This window comes from Armigeres subalbatus, chromosome 1 (assembly GCF_024139115.2).
Source record: "Armigeres subalbatus isolate Guangzhou_Male chromosome 1, GZ_Asu_2, whole genome shotgun sequence".
NCBI lineage: Eukaryota > Metazoa > Arthropoda > Insecta > Diptera > Culicidae > Armigeres > Armigeres subalbatus.
The window spans coordinates 290,782,660-290,800,680 of NC_085139.1; the positions used below are offsets into that span (position 1 = coordinate 290,782,660).

General features: G+C 46.5%; 3 protein-coding genes across 3 annotated transcripts; 1 reads left to right on the plus strand and 2 right to left on the minus strand.

Annotated features, from left to right (window-relative positions):
• Window positions 1–3,695: 3,695 nt before the first annotated feature.
• LOC134207450 (uncharacterized) lies at window positions 3,696–4,697 on the minus strand. Its single transcript, XM_062683167.1, has one exon. It carries the CDS (start codon window positions 4,695–4,697, stop codon window positions 3,696–3,698), a length of 1,002 nt encoding a protein of 333 aa, XP_062539151.1.
• A 65-nt stretch (window positions 4,698–4,762) lies between these two features.
• LOC134207451 (uncharacterized) lies at window positions 4,763–7,318 on the minus strand. Its single transcript, XM_062683168.1, has one exon. The coding sequence runs from the start codon at window positions 7,316–7,318 to the stop codon at window positions 4,763–4,765; it is 2,556 nt and encodes an 851-aa protein (XP_062539152.1).
• Window positions 7,319–12,868: 5,550 nt separating this feature from the next.
• Window positions 12,869–17,126, plus strand: LOC134207452 (uncharacterized protein K02A2.6-like). The gene is made up of 5 exons (XM_062683170.1): window positions 12,869–13,688; window positions 13,746–14,446; window positions 14,576–14,870; window positions 15,413–16,590; window positions 16,977–17,126. Exons 1-5 carry the CDS (start codon window positions 12,869–12,871, stop codon window positions 17,124–17,126), a joined length of 3,144 nt encoding a protein of 1,047 aa, XP_062539154.1.
• Window positions 17,127–18,021: the final 895 nt, after the last annotated feature.

The following is an 18,021-nucleotide window of genomic DNA, read 5'->3' on the forward strand; positions in this document are numbered from 1 at the left end:
AAGAACGCATTCAACAGCGCAAGCTGGGATGCCATCGCGCTCTCGTTACACCGGCTTAGCCTGCCGGTGGGACTGTACCGGATCTTGGAATGCTACTTCCAGAACCGTGTGCTACTATACGAGACCGATGCCGGTCAGAAAAGTGTTCCTATTACCGCAGGAGTCCCGCAAGGGTCAATCCTGGGTCCGGTACTATGGAACCTGATGTATGACGGGGTTCTGAAGCTAAAGTTCCCTCCTGGTGTGAAGATCGTCGGCTTTGCTGACGATGTAACCCTAGAGGTCTACGGGGAGTCAATCCCCGAAGTAGAGCTAACCGCAGAACACGCGATCAGCACTGTGGCGGACTGGATGAGTGCGAGAGGCCTTGAGCTCGCTCAACATAAGACGGAGGTGGTTATCGTCAGCAACCGTAAGTCGGCACAACATGCAGTTGTACACGTGGGAGACGTCGCGATCACTTCAAAGCGGAGTCTGAAGATTCTTGGGGTCATCATAGACGACAAGCTTACCTTCGGTAGCCATGTCGAATATGCGTGCAAGAAGGCTTCGACTGCTGTGGCGGCATTATCGAGGATGATGTCCAACAGCTCCAGGGTGTGCGCCAGTAGACGTAGGCTACTGGCAGGCGTTGCCGCATCTATTCTTAGGTACGGCGGCCCGTCCTGGGCAAAAGCACTGGGGTAACCAGTTACCTGCAGAAACTGGAGAGCACCTACCGCTTGATGTGTCTCAGGGTGATATCGGCCTACCGCACGGTATCGCGCGACGCATCCTGCGTGATAGCGAGTATGATGCCAGTCGGGCTGGTCATCCGGGAGGACGAGGAGTGTTTTGACCTACGTGGCACCAGAGGAGCCCGCGAGCGTACCAGGGTGACTTCGGTTGCCAGATGGCAGCGCGAGTGGGATAACTCCTCGAAAGGTAGGTGGACCCACCGGCTGATTCCTAACATATCAAGCTGGGTGGGGAGACCCCATGGGGAGGTTCACTTCCATCTGACACAATTCCTGTCAGGCCATGGCTGTTTCCGACAGTACCACCACAGGTTTGGACACGCGGAGGTCCCCGTGTGCCCTGACTGCCCAGGTGTTGACGAAACTGCAGAGCACATACTGTTTGTATGTCCTCGTTTCGACGTCGAAAGAAGAGCAATGCTAGACGTTTGCGGCCGGGACACAACTCCGGATAATCTTATCCAAAGGATGTGTCAAGCGGTGGAGAAGTGGAACGCAGTCTCGACTGCAACCACTCAGATTGCCTGCAGCTTGCAGAGAATCTGGCGCGCCGAGCAACAATCGACAAGCATGACTAACTTATGATTGGTAAGTTAGAGCGAAAGTGCCGAACGCGAAGAAGTGTGTGAATGGTCTGCCCATGCAGAGGTGGCGCAGCGGGTGGCAACCGAGATCGTCACCTCGAAGCATGGCAGAAGGGTGAATGAATAGGTGTATGTATGGACTGCACACGCCGCGCTGGGAGTAGCGCAGGAATGTTGGTTCCTACGACTACTGATACCCCGTGGCGTGGCAGAGGAGTGTGGGGGAGCATCCAAGTCAGTCTCACATGGTACGAAAGGAATGAGTTGAGTCGTGTTGAGCTAGTCTCATATGGCATGAATGAGGTGAGTCAGACTCACATGGTATGTCAGAAGTGGGAACCTAAGCGAAGAGTCCCACAAGGGATGCCAGAGGGAGTGTTAGGTCGAATGACTCGAGTAGTATGTGTCAGCGCGAACTGAATGAAAGAGGTGAGCAGTCTCACATGGTACGATAAAGGTGGGCATAGAATTAGTCCCGCACGGCATGAGAAGGGTGGGCACAAAAGTTAGTCCTGCACAGCATGAGAAGGGTGGGCACACAAGTCAGACCCATAGGAGCGTTAATGTGTGTGCAAGCATGGAGCGTATGAGCATGAATCAAGGGTTTGGGTGGGCATACAAGTTAGACCCACATGGCATGAGAAGGGTGGGCACACAAGTTAGACCCGCACGGCATGACAGAGGTGCAACAGAGTATGTAGGGTGTGTTTGAGGGTGCGATAGAGCGAGCACCCAAGTCAGTCTCGCGTGGGACGAGTGCCTGTGTGAGCGATAATGAGCGAGTACGCTTAGTACTGCCGTCCCCCCAGAAGTAGTACTGCGAGGTAGTTCCTGGGGGAAACGATGGTGGAGCCCAAGGGAGTTTAGTCGGTATTACCGGTATGGTCGAGTCCGACACTCCAGTACACTTCCGTGTGGTAGTTTGGCAACTACAATGCACGTGTACTGGGTTAGTGTGTAAATGCATTCTCCCTTGTAAAAAAAAAAAAAAAAAAAGGCAGATTGTATGTCTCACCCTCGGGACTATTGTTCAATTACGATTTTGATTCTATTACATTCTAGCACACTCAATCATTTTTTTTTCTTCCTTTATGTGAATTTTTAAATTTTAAGTTCTTCATTCGTTGAGCACACCAAGGCCAAAAGCACTTTGTAGGGGCAGGAGCAGGGTGGCTTCCCTCAGGCGTTCAGGCCCAACCGCGGGATCTTCCATTGGCCATTGATGCTGCTCTTCGGACATAATTGAAACGGCTTGAGGCAGGAAACTTACCCCAATTGTCGCGATCAAGCCTTTTGTTCCCTCTGGTAGAGTTCAAAACGGAAATGAAATTCTGAAAATGTTCAAATTTATCCAATCGTAGATGCAGATATACAGAACGCCGAAAAATAAATTAAACGAAATCAGAAAGCTGAATAACATTTTTAGAGCTCTGAAATTGTTGAAAGCAGCATTTTCGTTGTTGCATTGCTGCAGTAAAATGCCAGGGAATTTGTGGCTGTGCAGATGAGGTGACAGAAATGGGATTGGAGAAATGCGAGCCATTTGAAGGGTTTACTGCGGAAAATACTGCGTTCAATACTAGGCGGCAAAGTAGAAAATGATGAATGGCGCAGTTGCTTGAATCACGAGGCTCCGCTGCATTGATAGGAAATTCGCTGCATTGATAGGCAACCGTTGGCAACCGATCATTCATTTTTTTCATTTATTTAGTCTACATCTAAACAGATAACACTGAATCAACAATTTGACGCCACAATACACGGTTCGTGGCCACATCTCTCCATCCTCGAAAGCGCCCCACGCTCGCCAAGTCGTTTTGCACCTGGTCTGCCCATCTCGCTCACTCGCTCCGAGCCGTCTCGTACCTGCCGGATCGAAAGCGAGCAACATCTTTGCAGGGTTGCTGTCCGGCATTCTTGCAACATGTCCTGCCCATCGTACCCTTCCGGCTTTAGCTACCTTCTGGATACTGGGTTCGCCGTAGAGTTGGGCGAGCTCGTGGTTCATTCTTCGCCGCCACACACTGTCTCCTTGCACACCGCCAAAGATGGTCCTAAGCACCCGTCTCTCGAATACTCCGAGTGCTTGCAAGTCCTCCTCGAGCATTGTCCATGTTTCATGTCCGTAGAGGACAACCGGTCTTATTAGCGTTGTACTTCGATAGCTCAACTACAAAACGCCGATTTCGGCTGTCGGATGAATTTGGATGGCTCTGGACGGGAGAATTGAAAACGCGCGACTTCACTTTGTAACAGTTCGTTTTATTCTACCTTTTCTCTATTTCAGTGTTGCCTGATTGATGTATAACATGAGTTACATGAAGAAAACCAAGATCAATAAAAATGAACATTTAAAAACATGAAGTGCAGAAAGTTACTTGCGCAGTGCACCCAAACATTCACCCCCCGTTGAGGCCTCTGGCTCAACCGAAGGCAACATAGCAACCTTAGTGATTGCTCTCTTAAAACTGCTGTTAGTTGTCTTAACTGTCACCACTCTAACAATGCCATCATCGCCCGGGTGTGTTGCTATAATCCGGCCTCGACGCCACTGTTGCGGTGGCAGGTTCTCGTCGATCAGCATGACTAGTGCGCCGATTTTAAACTCCTTCACTCCATCGTGCCATTTTTGACGCCCCTGCAATTGGTGGAGGTACTCCCTAGACCACCTTCTCCAGAAGTGCTGCTGCATCACTTGGACATGTTGCCATCTGCTAAGTCGCCCTATCTTTTCCTCTTCATAAGAAGGTTCTGGAAGAGCCACCGATGAGCGGTTAATAAGGAAATGTGATGGCGTGAGCAACGTCAAGTCGTTGGGGTCCTCCGACATTTGACCCAGAGGTCGAGAATTGAGAATTGTTTCTGTCTGCGCCAAAAAGGTAGTCATTTCCTCGTACGTGAGCTTGGTATCTCCGACGACTCGCTTCATGTGATATTTCATGGACTTTACTCCCGCTTCCCAGATTCCTCCAAAGTGAGGGCTCCTCGGAGGAATGAAATGCCATCGGATACCTTTAACACTGCAGAACTCGTCCAGCTTATGCTGATGTTGTTCATTGTTGAAAAGTTCTCTTAATGCAGCAAGCTCATGGTTAGCTCCTACGAAACAAGTAGCGTTATCGGAATGGATGTCACTAGGCAGTCCTCGACGGCTTGAGAAACGTTGCAATGCTGCTATGAAGTTGTCAGTTGAGAGATTGGACACTAGTTCAAAATGAATTGCCTTGACCACCATACACACAAATACGACCACGTACGCTTTTTGCGGTCTCGATCCTCTTCCTCCTGTTTTCAACATAAATGGTCCAGCATAGTCGATGCCAACCTTGGAAAATGGTGGTGCTGGATTTACTCTTGAATCTGGCAGATTTCCCATGAATTGACTACCAGGCCTTGGATGGTGCTTCGCGCATATTTGGCATTTTGAAATCACTTGCTTAATTACCACCTTTGCTCGCAATGGCCAATAGCGTTCTCGAACAATGGCCAACAGTGTTCTTCATGCAGTTTCCTTATCAGAGTCGTCGTGACGTGGTGGCGTTCAGGTAGTAGTACCTGGTGTTTGCCTTCATAGGGTATAACCGAATACTTCAAGCGGCCTCCAACCCGAATTAGACCATCGTCGTCCAGGAATGGTGCTAGGTTCGACAAAAAGTGTCGTTGGCTCGATTTAGTTTCTAATCGCTTGAGCAGGTCACCGAATTCTTGTTGTTGTAAAACTCTTAGGATATTCTTTTCTGAGCGTAGCATCTCGTCTGCTTTTATAATCGATGTTACTGATTTTTTGTACACCACACGAGTAATGTATCGTTCGACATACACCCACGCTCTCTGCATTATACGGTAGTTGCTGCATCTTGTCAAATTAATTGATGAAGTTTGTTTAGTGACGGTCAACACGGTTGCCGTTTTAATTTCTGGCAGTTCTAATTCATTAAACGGCTCGGTCGAATCTTCTGGCAGATGTTCTTCCCACAGAACTGGTGCACTGTTCCACCACAACTCGCTCTGGCGCAACTCCTCTGGTAGCGCTCCCCTAGAAATAACATCAGCTGGATTGTGTTCAGATTTGATGTATCGCCACTGGTAGCCCTGAGTTAGCTCTATGGTTGCAGCAACACGGTTTGATATGAACTGTTTTAATGCCAACGGTGACTTTTTGAGCCAACACAAAACAATTTTTGAATCACAGTGGAGAATCACGTCGTCGAATCGGATTTGCGTAGCAGTCACCACCTTCCGCGTCAGCTCCGCTAGTAATTTTGCTCCACACATCTCCAACCTGGGTATCGTCTGTGGCTTTATTGGTGCCACACGAGATTTACTGGCAACTAGATTTACGCTGATATTTCCATTCTTATCGACACTCCTGATATAAAGCACGCCTCCGTAGGCTCTCATCGATGCGTCCGAAAAACCATGAAGTTGAATGGACACAGTATCCTTGGGAATCAGACACCGCATCTTCTGCATCTTGTTTATTGCTGGCAGTTGTTCTCGAATTTCTTTCCACCTCTGCGAAAGTGATTCCGGAAGCAGTTCATCCCACGTTAGACCTTGACGCCAAATGTCCTGCATAACCAATTTTGACTTTGTGATTATGGGCCCGAGAAATCCTGCAGGGTCGAAGAGACTGGAAATCTCCGACAGAACAATCCGTTTGGTCCAGTCCACATCCAATGGCTTAGGAGCACGAAAAACAAAGTAGTCCTCCGAAGGATTCCATATAAGACCAAGTGTCTTAATTGTGTTATTAATCTCGGCGTCTTCGAAATCAACTTGTTTCTCGTGCAAATCCACTGGAATTGCTTGCAAAACCTCTGTGCTATTAGAGCAAAATTTATGCACACCGAATCCGCCTCGTTGGAGTAGTTGCGACAGTTCTTTGTAGATCTGGATCACTTCTACTACTGACGACCCACCGACATCGACATAACTGTCTTCCTTGACTACCCTTTCCTTACCTTCATCCAGTGCCAATTGAACTAATGCCCTGGTTGTATGGTGTGGGGAGCTGGCGATACCGTACGTCACTGTTTGTAGCTTGTCGTCATCGCCCAACCAAAGGATCCTTTGGTACTTACAGTCGTCCTTGTGTATTCTGACCTGCCGATACATTTTAGGGATGTCGGCCGTTAGCACCACTTTATGAGTGCAAAATTTTAGGATAATGGAGAGAAGGTCATTCTGCACAGTGGGCCCTACCAGTAATGTATCATTCAGAGATAGGCCAGTTGTCGTCTTTGCAGATGCATCAAACACAACTCTTGTTTTTGTGGTCGAGCTAGATGCCTTGTAAATTGCATGGTGTGGAATGTAGTAACCTTCATCATCCGAGTGTTCCACTTCTTTCATGTGGCCTAGTGTGAGGTATTCGGTCAAAAATGCAGAATACTCCAGACGTTTTGTTGGGTTTCTGGCAAGTGCAATTATAAGCTTGTCCAATCGTTTCCGGGCGGTATTGTAAGAGTCTCCAAGTTGACTCTGAAGGTTGTTAAAGGGAAGCCTCACGATGTACCGCCCATTTGCATCTCGACTATGAGTGCTGCCAAAATGTTTTTCGACAGCAATCTCAGCTGTTGTCTGGTTGGATTCCGGTTGAACGCATTCTAACTCCCAAAACTTTGACATGGTCTTATTCAATTCTTCTTCGTGGCGATTCAGTTGGCACACACGCGGCCATTGTTTGACCTTCCTGGTCGGTACAGATCCACCTACAATCCATCCCAATTCTGTCTCAGCTAATGTTAGCGCATTATTACCCATTCTGTAGCGACCTCGCTTGACCAAATCAAAGAAGATTTCATTGCCAATGATCATGTCAATTTCTCCAGGGATGTTAAACTTGGGGTCCGCTAACTTGAGATTAGATGGTAAAGGCCAGGATCGGGTATCTAATTCAATCACGGGTACCTTCGATGTGATTCGTTTCACGACCAGGAAGTCTAAAATGGATGAGGCAAAATAATTAGTGCAAGAAATGATCTTAGTAGACATTGCATATTCCACTCGAGTTTGAGTGTCATTCAAACCACAGACTGGCAGATTCACACGGTTTCAACTTTGACGCCAGTTTCTCGCTGATAATGTTACTATCCGATCCCGAGTCCAACAACGCCCGGCACTTGATAGTTGAGTCGCCTTGCCCGATTACCATCACCTCTGCTGTAGAAAGTAACACTTGACGCCTCGTGCTACCGACATTGGCGCACAGGGACACTGCACCATTTTGCTGCTCAGGAACGGAACGTTGTTCACATAGTGGAACCGAAGGACTTTCTGCAGGGGGCTGCTTCGTTTCAATACTGTTTCCTGGAACCGTAGTGTTTCGAGTATCATTGGAATGTAGCAGACTGTGATGTTTTCGTCCACATCCTTGAACTTTGCATCGGGACTCCGACTGGCAATCAATCACCCTATGTTTCGCCTTCAAACAATTAAAGCACAAGTTTGTTTTGAAGACAATGGACTGGCGTTCCGACACATCCATGGTTTTGAATGTTGGACACCGAAAAAGTTGATGCCTTTCCTTGCAACAGCCACATACTTCCGATGTAGTTTGCACGAATGATTTCAGTGGGGTTTGAGTCTTCTGTCCGAATGCTTGTCGTTGTTTGCTTGGAGCCATTGTTGATTGCTGAGTAGGTTGCTGTTGGAAGCGATTTGTGCGCTGTAGAACACGCCCACGTTCCCGCAGAAACTCCATAAAATCTTCATAGACTGGTAATTCGCCGGAACCGATTTTTAATTCCCATTGCTCCTGCGTCTCTCTGTCGAGCTTTTTATAGATTATGTTCACAAATACCAGCTCGGCTAGTCCTTCAACTGGGAATCCGTGACCATACAACGCTTCAGTGTGCTTTGCACAAATCTCGACAATCTTAGAAATAGATTTTCCACGATTTTCTTTGGTGATTCTCGGACATTCCAAAATTGCGTCGATGTGCGTATCTAATATCAATCGTTTGTCCTCATACGCGTCTTCTAAGATTCTCCAGGCAGCATCGTAGTCATTGTTGTTTACAATGTCCTGGTCTATCTTATCCTTCGCCTCGCCGGTGAGTGCATTCCGCAGGTGCAAAATCTTCATGGCAGGAGCCTCATGTTCGTAACGCGACATGATACTCTGGAACAGGTTCTTAAAACTATACCAACCTTCCGATTTCCCATCAAATGTTGGGAATGGAGCCTGGAGATGTGGAACTGGTGCCGGAGCTTGAATGTATACTGGTGGAGCTGGAGCTGCCGTGGAAACTGTAGGGATGTTAGGCACTTCTACCAGTTTCTTATTTAGCTCTGCTTGTACGACACTTTCTTGAATCTTGATGTATATCTGGTTATGGAGCTTCTCAAACGTTGTGTACTCTGTACGTTGCGCAGCTCTCTCGTCTTTCGGCAGTAGGAGGGAAATATCAGAATAGGTTTTCTCGAAATCATCGGCAGTGCGGCGTAACGTTTCCTCATGCAGTTTTAGAAGATGGACGTTCACCGGCTCCGTGTGCAAGGATTCGCTCATCCTCAACAGTTTGTCGACGAGCATGTCTCGTCGATCCACTAAAGCTTCCAAATTTCTTTCCATAATGCGAATCTGCTCCTGTGCTTGCTTTTCTTCTTTCTGCTGTGCAATTGACTTCACTACAACTCCGCTGGGTCCCGAAAGAGCGTCTAAAATATTTCTTCTTGTGATCTCTCTCGTCGGAACACCGTAGGGCGTCTGAGAATCACTCATTCGTATAACTTTCTTCTTTGCCTCTTCTATGGCCACTTTCAGACACGATTGTTTTCACCAAGGTTTCTTGCTTGCTTAAGACAACGCAATAACTAGTCAGTACCACGGACACGACCACTACCAAGATGACCGTCTGACGGGCACACACCCTTGATTTATTTCCAGTGTTACGAACTTATGTTTTTGTGCTACGGCCACACACTACGGAACTTATTTTTCCAAGATGGTCAACTTCTGATGTTGTGCCACGGGCACACAGTTCGGAACTTATTTTTCTAAGATGGCGGATTTCTGATTTTGTGCCACGGGCACACACTTTGGAACTTGTTTTTCCAAGATGGCGGATTTCTGATTTTGTGCCACGGGCACACACTTCGAAACTTGTTTTTCCAAGATGGCGGATTTCTGATTTTGTGCCACGGGCACACACTTCGAAACTTGTTTTTCCAAGATGGCGGATTTCTGATTTTGTGCCACGGGCACACACTTCGGTGGCGTAGCGCCGACCGCTTTCGCTCTCACCACTTGAGAAAGCCCGAAAAACAAATCATTCGACGGATGATACCACTAAATTTCCAAACACGCGAAAACCGGGAGCCACTCCAAGATTCCAACTATCCGGGAGAACGGACCAAAAAATGCACTTCGATAGCTCAACTACAAAACGCCGATTTCGGCTGTCGGATGAATTTGGATGGCTCTGGACGGGAGAATTGAAAACGCGCGACTTCACTTTGTAACAGTTCGTTTTATTCTACCTTTTCTCTATTTCAGTGTTGCCTGATTGATGTATAACATGAGTTACATGACTAAAACCAAGATCAATGAAAATGAACATTTGAAAACATGAAGTGCAGAAAGTTACTTGCGCAGTGCACCCAAACAAGCGTCTTGTACATGACACATTTGGTGCGGTGGCGAATCTTTTTTGACCGCAGTTTCTTCTGGAGCCCGTAGTAGGCCCAACTTCACAGATGATGCGCCTTCGTATTTCACGACTAACATTGTTATCAGCCGTTAGCAAGGATCCGAGGTAGGCGAATTTCTCGGCCACCTCGAAGGTATCCCCATCTATCGAAAGCACGAAAGTCCATCACCTTGTCTTAGTCCCCGGCGCGATTCGAACGAACTGGAGTGTTCGCCCGAAATCTTCACACAGTTTTGCACACCATCCACAGTTGCTTTGATCAGTCTGGTATCCCAGGGAAGCTGTTCTCGTCCATAATTTTCCATAGTTCAACGCGGTCTATACTGTCGTATGCAGCCTTGAAATCAACGAACAGATGGTGCGTTGGGACCTGATATTCACGGCATTTTTGAAGGACAGACGACGGAAGACGATCTGGGATATCACTTTGTAGGCGGCATTAAGGATGGTGATCGCTCGAAAGTTGTCACACTCCAGCTTGTCGCCTTTCTTGTAGATGGGGCATATAATTCCTTCCTTCCACTCCTCCAGTAGCTGTTCAGTTTCTCAGATTCTGACTATCAGTTTGTGCAGGCAAGTGGCCAGCTTTTCCGGGCCCATCTTGATGAGCTCAGCTCCGATACCATCCTTACCAGCTGCTTTACTGGTCTTTAGCTGTTGGATGGCATCCTTAACTTCCCTCACTGTGGGGGCTGGTTGGCTTACATCGTCCGCTGAACTGACGTGGTCATCTCCTCCGCTGCCTTGACGTTCACTGCCTGTACTATCAGCGCCATTCAAAATAATGTTCCTCGTAGTTCCACCTTTCGATCACCACACGTTCGTCCGTCAAGATGCTCCCATCCTTATCCTTGCACATTTCGACTCGCGGCACGAAGCCTTTGCGGGATGCGTTGAGCTTTTCATAGAACTTGCGTGTTTCTTGAGAACGGCACAGCTGTTCCATCTCCTCGCACTCCGCTTCTTCCAGGCGGCGTTTCTTCTCCTGAAAAAGGCGGGTCTGCTGTCTCCGCTTCCGTCTATAACGTTCCACGTTCTGCCGGATACCTTGCTGCAGCGCGACCGCCCGCGCTGCGTCCTTCTCCTCCAGAATCTGTCTGCACTCTTCGTCGAACCAATCGTTCCGTCGACTTCGTCCCATATACCCGACGTTGTTCTCCGCTGCGTCGTTAATGGCTGCTTTGACTGTATTCCAGCAGTCCTCAAGAGGGGCCCCATCGAGCTCACCCTCTTCCGGCAACGCTGCCTCGAGATGCTGCGCGTATGCAATGGCGACATCAGGTTGCTTCAGTCGCTCTAGGTCGTCCCGCGGTGGTCGTCGGTACCGAACATTGTTGATGACGGATAGTTTTGGGCGCAGTTTAACCATCACCAGATAGTAGTCAGAGTCGATGTTAGCGCCACGATATGTCCTGACGTCGATAATGTCGGAGAAGTGCCGTCCATCAATCAGAACGTGGTCGATTTGTGATTCTGTCTGCAGTGATGACCTCCAGGTGTACTGTTATATTTGATTCAGTGTATACATACAATATATTATATACACGGAGAAAAGTGAAAAAGCTATTTAGCTTATTATTTATTCCTTTTTAATCTTTTCCCACTTTTATTCATTTCAGCGATTACAAATTAAGCTTTTCCAATGATTTTTTGGAATAAAAGCTGTCATTTGCATTTTCAGTTATGGTTCTGACTCTTATATTTTTTTCCCCATAACATTCGAAAAATGGCACCAGCCTATACATTATTTTTAGTTTTTTTTGTTTGCATAGTCATAAATGCATGGAAAAGCTGTGCTAGCTGCTCGTGATAACAACGAGAACGTTAAAAAAATGGGAATTTCCTTGGCCAAAGCAAGGCACTAAAAACCGGTTTGTGCTAAAGACCGCCACGACCGACGGAAGCTATCTGTTTTTAAGTTTATCACCAGGCGTAAAAGCCTTGCTGGCATAGGTAAGTTTTATTTTCTTCTAACTTGTCCAAAAATGACCAATATGGCCATTCCACATATTCCAATTTTCAGTCAGATTCCGCTACGGCAGCAGCAAAAACGATAATGGCGACTACCTCTACCGCGCGGAAGTTGAATTGCACGATTTGGAGCTTCAGAGATGTCCGGGATGGGATTCAGTGATCAGCCCTACAGCTCTATACGAAACCTGCTTTGCTCTGCGTCCAGTAGAAACGGATATGCTGGTAGTTCGGCACAGAATTTGAAGCAAGTGGAAGTGCTGATGAAAGAGATGTTGATATATAAGTAACAGCCACCGAGCGTTTTTTTTTCACGAATTTCTCTGTCCACCGTAAAAACCCAGAAAACAAATTGATCAAATCCATTGTCTAAATTAAATTTCAATAATAAATAAAAACATTTAACATCATGTTGGTCTCTTCAACGTCAACTTTTTTTGTTTTGTTAAAACAAATGTTTTGAAACAAATAAATTACCTTTAATCATCATTAGATAAAAGAGGAGTAATCATTTCGAGGATTAAACTTAAAGTAATCATTCAAAGCTTTTTGTCGAATTAATGTAAGGAATGAGTGGATAGACCGAATATGGTTTTAGATTAAAATTTAATCCTTTTAGATTTTTTATTTTTATCCGTGTACATATCTTGTTTCTTTCCACCCCTGGGGATGTACTTCGGGTTAGCAAGGAGGAGAAGTAAGAACCGGAAAATAAACTGGCTGTACCAGCTATCAGGCTCTGATTAAATTCGTATTTTATTCGTTAAGCTTTTCCATAGAAGCAAACACAACATTGGCGACGAGGAATCGGGAATCGGGCGGAAGCATTACAGGTGTGTAATCGGTCGTATCGTAACTAAAAAGTCGGTATTTCGTCGAAAAGTATTTCGCGTCGCGCAGTGACAACTCGTAATACAAAATGGCTACCAACCCGTACAGTCAAGGCATGCCACCATTCGATACCAGTGACACGGCTACAGTATCAGCAAGATGGAAAAAGTGGAAAAGATCTTTTGAAATATTTCTCGATGTAAACAACGTCGCACTTGCATCTAGGAAGAAATCATACCTGCTTCACTTCGCTGGCAATCAGGTGCAGGATGTATATTTTGGTTTGCGGGGCGACGCAGATCCTGCAGTGCCAGTTGGGTCTGATATCTACAAGGAGACAATTAAAATCTTGGATAATTATTTCCTTCCCATGAAGTGTCTTCCTCTTGAACGGCATAAGTTTCGGAATCTAGCACAATCCGCCGAAGAATCAATCGAGAAATTTGTGTTAAGATTGCGCGAACAAGGAAATCTCTGCGAATACGATGACCATCTGGACGATGAGATCAAGGAACAAATCTTCGAAAAGGGGATTTCAGATGAACTAAGGGCCAAAATATTAACTAAACCCAATATGAGTCTAGCGGAGACAGTCGATCTTGGACGATCGCTTGAAACCATTGAAAAGCACAAAGCAAGCGGAGCAACAGGGGATAGCGAAGTGAACAAAATCACGAGTTTTACAGGAAGCAAACGAGAGTGTTATCGTTGCGGGAGATTCGGTCATTACGCGAATGACGAAGGATGTCCTGCTAAGAAGGGAAAATGTGACCTGTGCGGATTAACAGGACATTTTAAGAAACGTTGCAAGACCAAATCTAGAGATTCCAGAACTCAGCAGAAAGATCATCGACTCAGACAGGTTAACACAGAAGGAAGCGTAATGAACTCGGACTATTCAGAAAACAGTTTCGAAGAAGCAGACGGAGAAGATAATGTTCAATAACTGTTCGCTGCTGAACCAGATTGCGGTGAAAAGGTTACTTGCGCTGTGGGAGGAGTTAAAATTGAATGGATAGTGGACTCAGGAGCAGGAGTCAATGTAATCGACCGAAAGACCTGGGACCATCTGAAGAAAGCTTCCGTACGGGTGGACTATCAAACACGGGATACAAACAAAACTCTGAAAGCCTACGGAAATCACCCTAGAAAGGTTGCCGGTATGTTCACGTCAGATATCGCAACAAAAGACAAGTCAATTACTGCAGAGGTTTATGTCGTTGAGGGTGAGGGACAATGCTTGTTAGGCAAACGGACAGCGAAGCAGCTAGGAATCCTGCACATAAATACATCAGTTTGGGCTTTGGAGCACGAAGCGGACAAAATTGGAAAGGTCATCGGAGTTGAAGCAAAAATCGAAATAAATACCTCAATCAAACCAATGCAACAAACGCAGTGTCATGTGCCCATTCCTCTTCGTGATGGGACCCAGAAGGAAATCGAGAGACTGCTGCAGCAAGATGTTATCGAACCGGCACCACGTGATTCTCCTTGGATATCTCGACTTGTAGTTAGGCAGAAATCGTCAAATCCGTTGGACGTAAGATTGTGCGTGGACATGAGAGCTGCCAATCAAGCAATCATTCCCCAACACTATCCTCTGCCGACCTTCGACAGTATCATCCCTCAGCTCAACAACTGTAAGTGGTTCTCAAAGATTGACTTGGTAAAAGCTTTCCACCAAATACCACTCGCAGAAGGATCTCGTTATATCACAACGTTTGCTACACCCTCTGGCTACTACCGATACAAAAGGCTCATGTTTGGGCTAAATTGTGCATCTGAAATCTTTCAGAGCATTATCGAAAGAGTCCTTTGTGGTATCCCCGGCGTGAAGCCATTCATCGATGATATATTAGTGTTTGCCGGCAGCAAGGAGGAGCATGATGATAGGTTGGATGTTGTTTTGGAACGCCTACGGTCAAGCGGTTTCACGATCAACATGAAGAAGTGTGCCTTTGCCCAAAGTCAGGTTACATTCATGGGCCATGTACCGTCCGAAAAAGGAATCAGCCCTAGTGACGAGAAGGTAGCGTCTATCAAAAGTTTTCGTGATCCACGTACCTGTGAGGAAGTCCGAAGTTTCTTGGGTATGATTAATTATCTGGCCAAGTTTATACCCAATTTGGCCACATTGACAACACCCTTACGCAAGCTGCTGAAGAAAACGCCAATTTCCAATGGCAGAAGGAACAAAAGGAGGCGTTTGCACAAATAAAGAAGATACTCACGGACCCAAAGAACCTGGGGTACTATTCGCCGATAGACAGAACATTTCTAATAGCGGATGCAAGCCCAACCGGGCTAGGAGCTGTTTTGATCCAGGAACGAAACGGACTTAAAAGGGTTATTTGTTATGTCAGCAAGGGGTTGTCTGAGGCGGAAATGGCATACGCGCACAACGAGAAGGAGGCTCTCGCACTCGTTTGGGCAACCGAGAGGCTGGAAATGTACTTAAGAGGACTTGAATTCTTTCTAGTGACCGACCATCAGCCATTAAAAGTAATCTTTGGACCGAATCATCGTTCATGCCCAAGAATCGAAAGATGGGCGCTACGCTTGCAGTCGTTTCGATTCCAAATCGTACACATTGCGGGAAAACTTAACATTGCGGATCCAATTTCTCGTCTAGCAAAGTTTGACCGTTGTACCACCTACGATGTAAAAGGAGAAGCCATGCTATTAGCTATTGCTGAAACGTCCAAACCGACCGCTATCTTCCTGGAAGACATAGCCAAAGCTACTACTAACGACGAAGAACTTACTGCAGTTAAGAAAGCTTTATTGACAGGTAAATGGGATGAAACTACCAAGAAATACTTACCGTTCAAATCTGAGATGATGGTTGTTGCCGAAACACTCTTGCGCGGAGAACGTCTCATTATACCCAACGGACTTCGTAAAAAGGTCTTACAACTCGCACACATTGACCATCCGGGAATCGAGCGCACTAAACAACGGCTACGAGCTAAAGTGTGGTGGCCAACGATGGATCGAGAAGCAGAAAGTAGTGTACGATCTTGCCTAGATTGCCAAGCAACCAACGTACCCGGACCACCAGAACCTATGTCAATTCGTGAACTTCCTACCGCACCGTGGAGCGACATCAGCATGGATATGCTGGGACCACTTCCATCAGGTGATTCCCTGCTAGTCAACATTGATATGTACAGCCGATATAGAATCATCGAGACTATGAAGCAAACTACCACCGCTGACATATTAAATCGATTAAGACCTACTATACTACGATTGGGAATTCCAAACAGCATAACAACCGACAATGCACCGAATTTCTCTAGCGGCGAGATGAAGGAATTTTGTGATTACTACGGCATCCGAGTCAAGCACACCACTCCATACTGGCCTCAAGGAAACGGCGAAGTGGAGAGACAAAATAGGAGCATCCTCAAGCAACTCCGGATTTCGGCATTGAAACGATCAGATTGGAAACGTGATTTAGAAGAGTTCAATTACGTATATTCGCTCACCCCTCATCCAGCCACGGGCCGTTCTCCTGCTGAACTAGCATTTGGAAGAAAATTTAAGGACTGGCTACCTGAGTTAAAACCCGAAGACACCAATGAGAACGAAGACATTCGGGATAGGGATATCTCATACAAAACGGCATCCAAAGCTCAATATGATCGTGTTCATCAAGCTCGAGAATCCGATATTAGGAAGGGTGATCAAGTGCTGGTGAAAAGTTTCGTGAGGCAGAACAAACTATCTCCTTTGTTCCACAGGGAACCCTATACAGTGATTGAAAGACAAGGTAATTCGGTCATCATCGAGGATTCAAATGGAGCAGTACGTAAAAGGAATTCAGCACATCTAAAGAAGCTTCCTATATCACCACATACTACCAGCCAGATCGAAGAACCAGTTGCTGATTTCTTCTTCTTCTTATTGGCATTACATCCCCAAACTGGGACAGAGCCGCCTCGCAGCTTAGTGTTCATTAAGCGCTTCCACAGTTATTAACTGCGAGGTTTCTAAGCCAGGTTACCATTTTTGCATTCGTATATCATGAGGCTAGCACGATGATACTTTTATGCCCAGGGAAGACGAGACAATTTCCAACCCGAAAATTGCCTAGACCGGCAACGGGAATCGAACCCAGCCACCCTCAGCATGGTCTTGCTTTGTAGCCGTGCGTCTTACCGCTTACCGCGCGTCTTACCGATTTGGATCAGCAAATAGATCATCAAGCACCGGCAGTTACAACAGCAGTGAAACCTTCGACGTCATCAAGCTTGGAGAGTGCCCGACCACAGCGTCTAACACGGGTACCATCACGTTATAAGGACTATCACATGACTTCTAATAAAAACGAAGACGATTAGATCAACTCGGGGAAAGAGGGGATTGTTATATTTGATTCAGTGTATACATACAATATATTATATACATATCTTGTTTCTTTCCACCCCTGGGGATGTACTTCGGGTTAGCAAGGAGGAGAAGTAAGAACCGGAAAATAAACTGGCTGTACCAGCTATCAGGCTCTGATTAAATTCGTATTTTATTCGTTAAGCTTTTCCATAGAAGCAAACACAACATGTACCGATACGAGAGGCTGTGTTGGAAGTAGGTGCTGCGAATGGCCATATTCTTGGAGGCGGCGAAATCAATTAGTCGTATAGGGGGTGATTCAAATATGACGTCCACTACTTTTTGAGATTTTTAGACCCCCTCCCTCCTCTGTCACGCTTTTTGGTAAACCGAGTGTACACACTGTCACAAAATCTTGACCCACCTCCCCCCAAAAACTGTGGACGTCATTTTTGAACGACCCCTAGGCCGTTTTCGTTCATCAGCGCTCACCGAACTGAACTTCCCAATCGGTCTAAACTCCTCCTCTTGGCCAACCTGAAGGTTCAAATCCCCTATGATGATTTTGACGTCGTGACTTGGGCAGCTATCGTACTCACGTTCCAACTGCGCGTAGAATGCGTCCTTATCATCATCAGTGCTTTCAAAGTGTGGGCTATGGACGTTGATTATGCTGAAGTTGAAGAACCGGCCTTTAATCCTCAACCTGCACATTCTTTCATCGATTGGCCACCACCCGTTCACGCGCCTTTGCATATCGCCCATCACTATGAAAGCTGTTCCCAGCTCGTGTGTGTTGCCGCAGCTCTGGTAGATGGTATGATTACCTCTAAACGTTCGCACCATAGATCCCTTCCAACAAACCTCCTACAGCGCTACGATGCCGAATCCACGGTCCTTGAGCAC

What these genes read in the sequence shown, in the direction of transcription:
- LOC134207450 (XM_062683167.1), bottom strand. Translation starts at nt 4,697, where the DNA reads ATGGGAAATCTGCCAGATTCAAGAGTAAATCCAGCACCACCATTTTCC.
- LOC134207451 (XM_062683168.1), bottom strand. Translation starts at nt 7,318, where the DNA reads ATGTCTACTAAGATCATTTCTTGCACTAATTATTTTGCCTCATCCATT.
- LOC134207452 (XM_062683170.1), top strand. Translation starts at nt 12,869, where the DNA reads ATGGCTACCAACCCGTACAGTCAAGGCATGCCACCATTCGATACCAGT. An exon ending in GGAAGTCCGAAGTTTCTTGG is followed by an intron (nt 14,871 to 15,412) that starts GTATGATTAATT and finishes TTTCTCGTCTAG; the next exon opens with CAAAGTTTGACCGTTGTACC. An exon ending in TCGAGGATTCAAATGGAGCA is followed by an intron (nt 16,591 to 16,976) that starts GTACGTAAAAGG and finishes GATTTGGATCAG; the next exon opens with CAAATAGATCATCAAGCACC.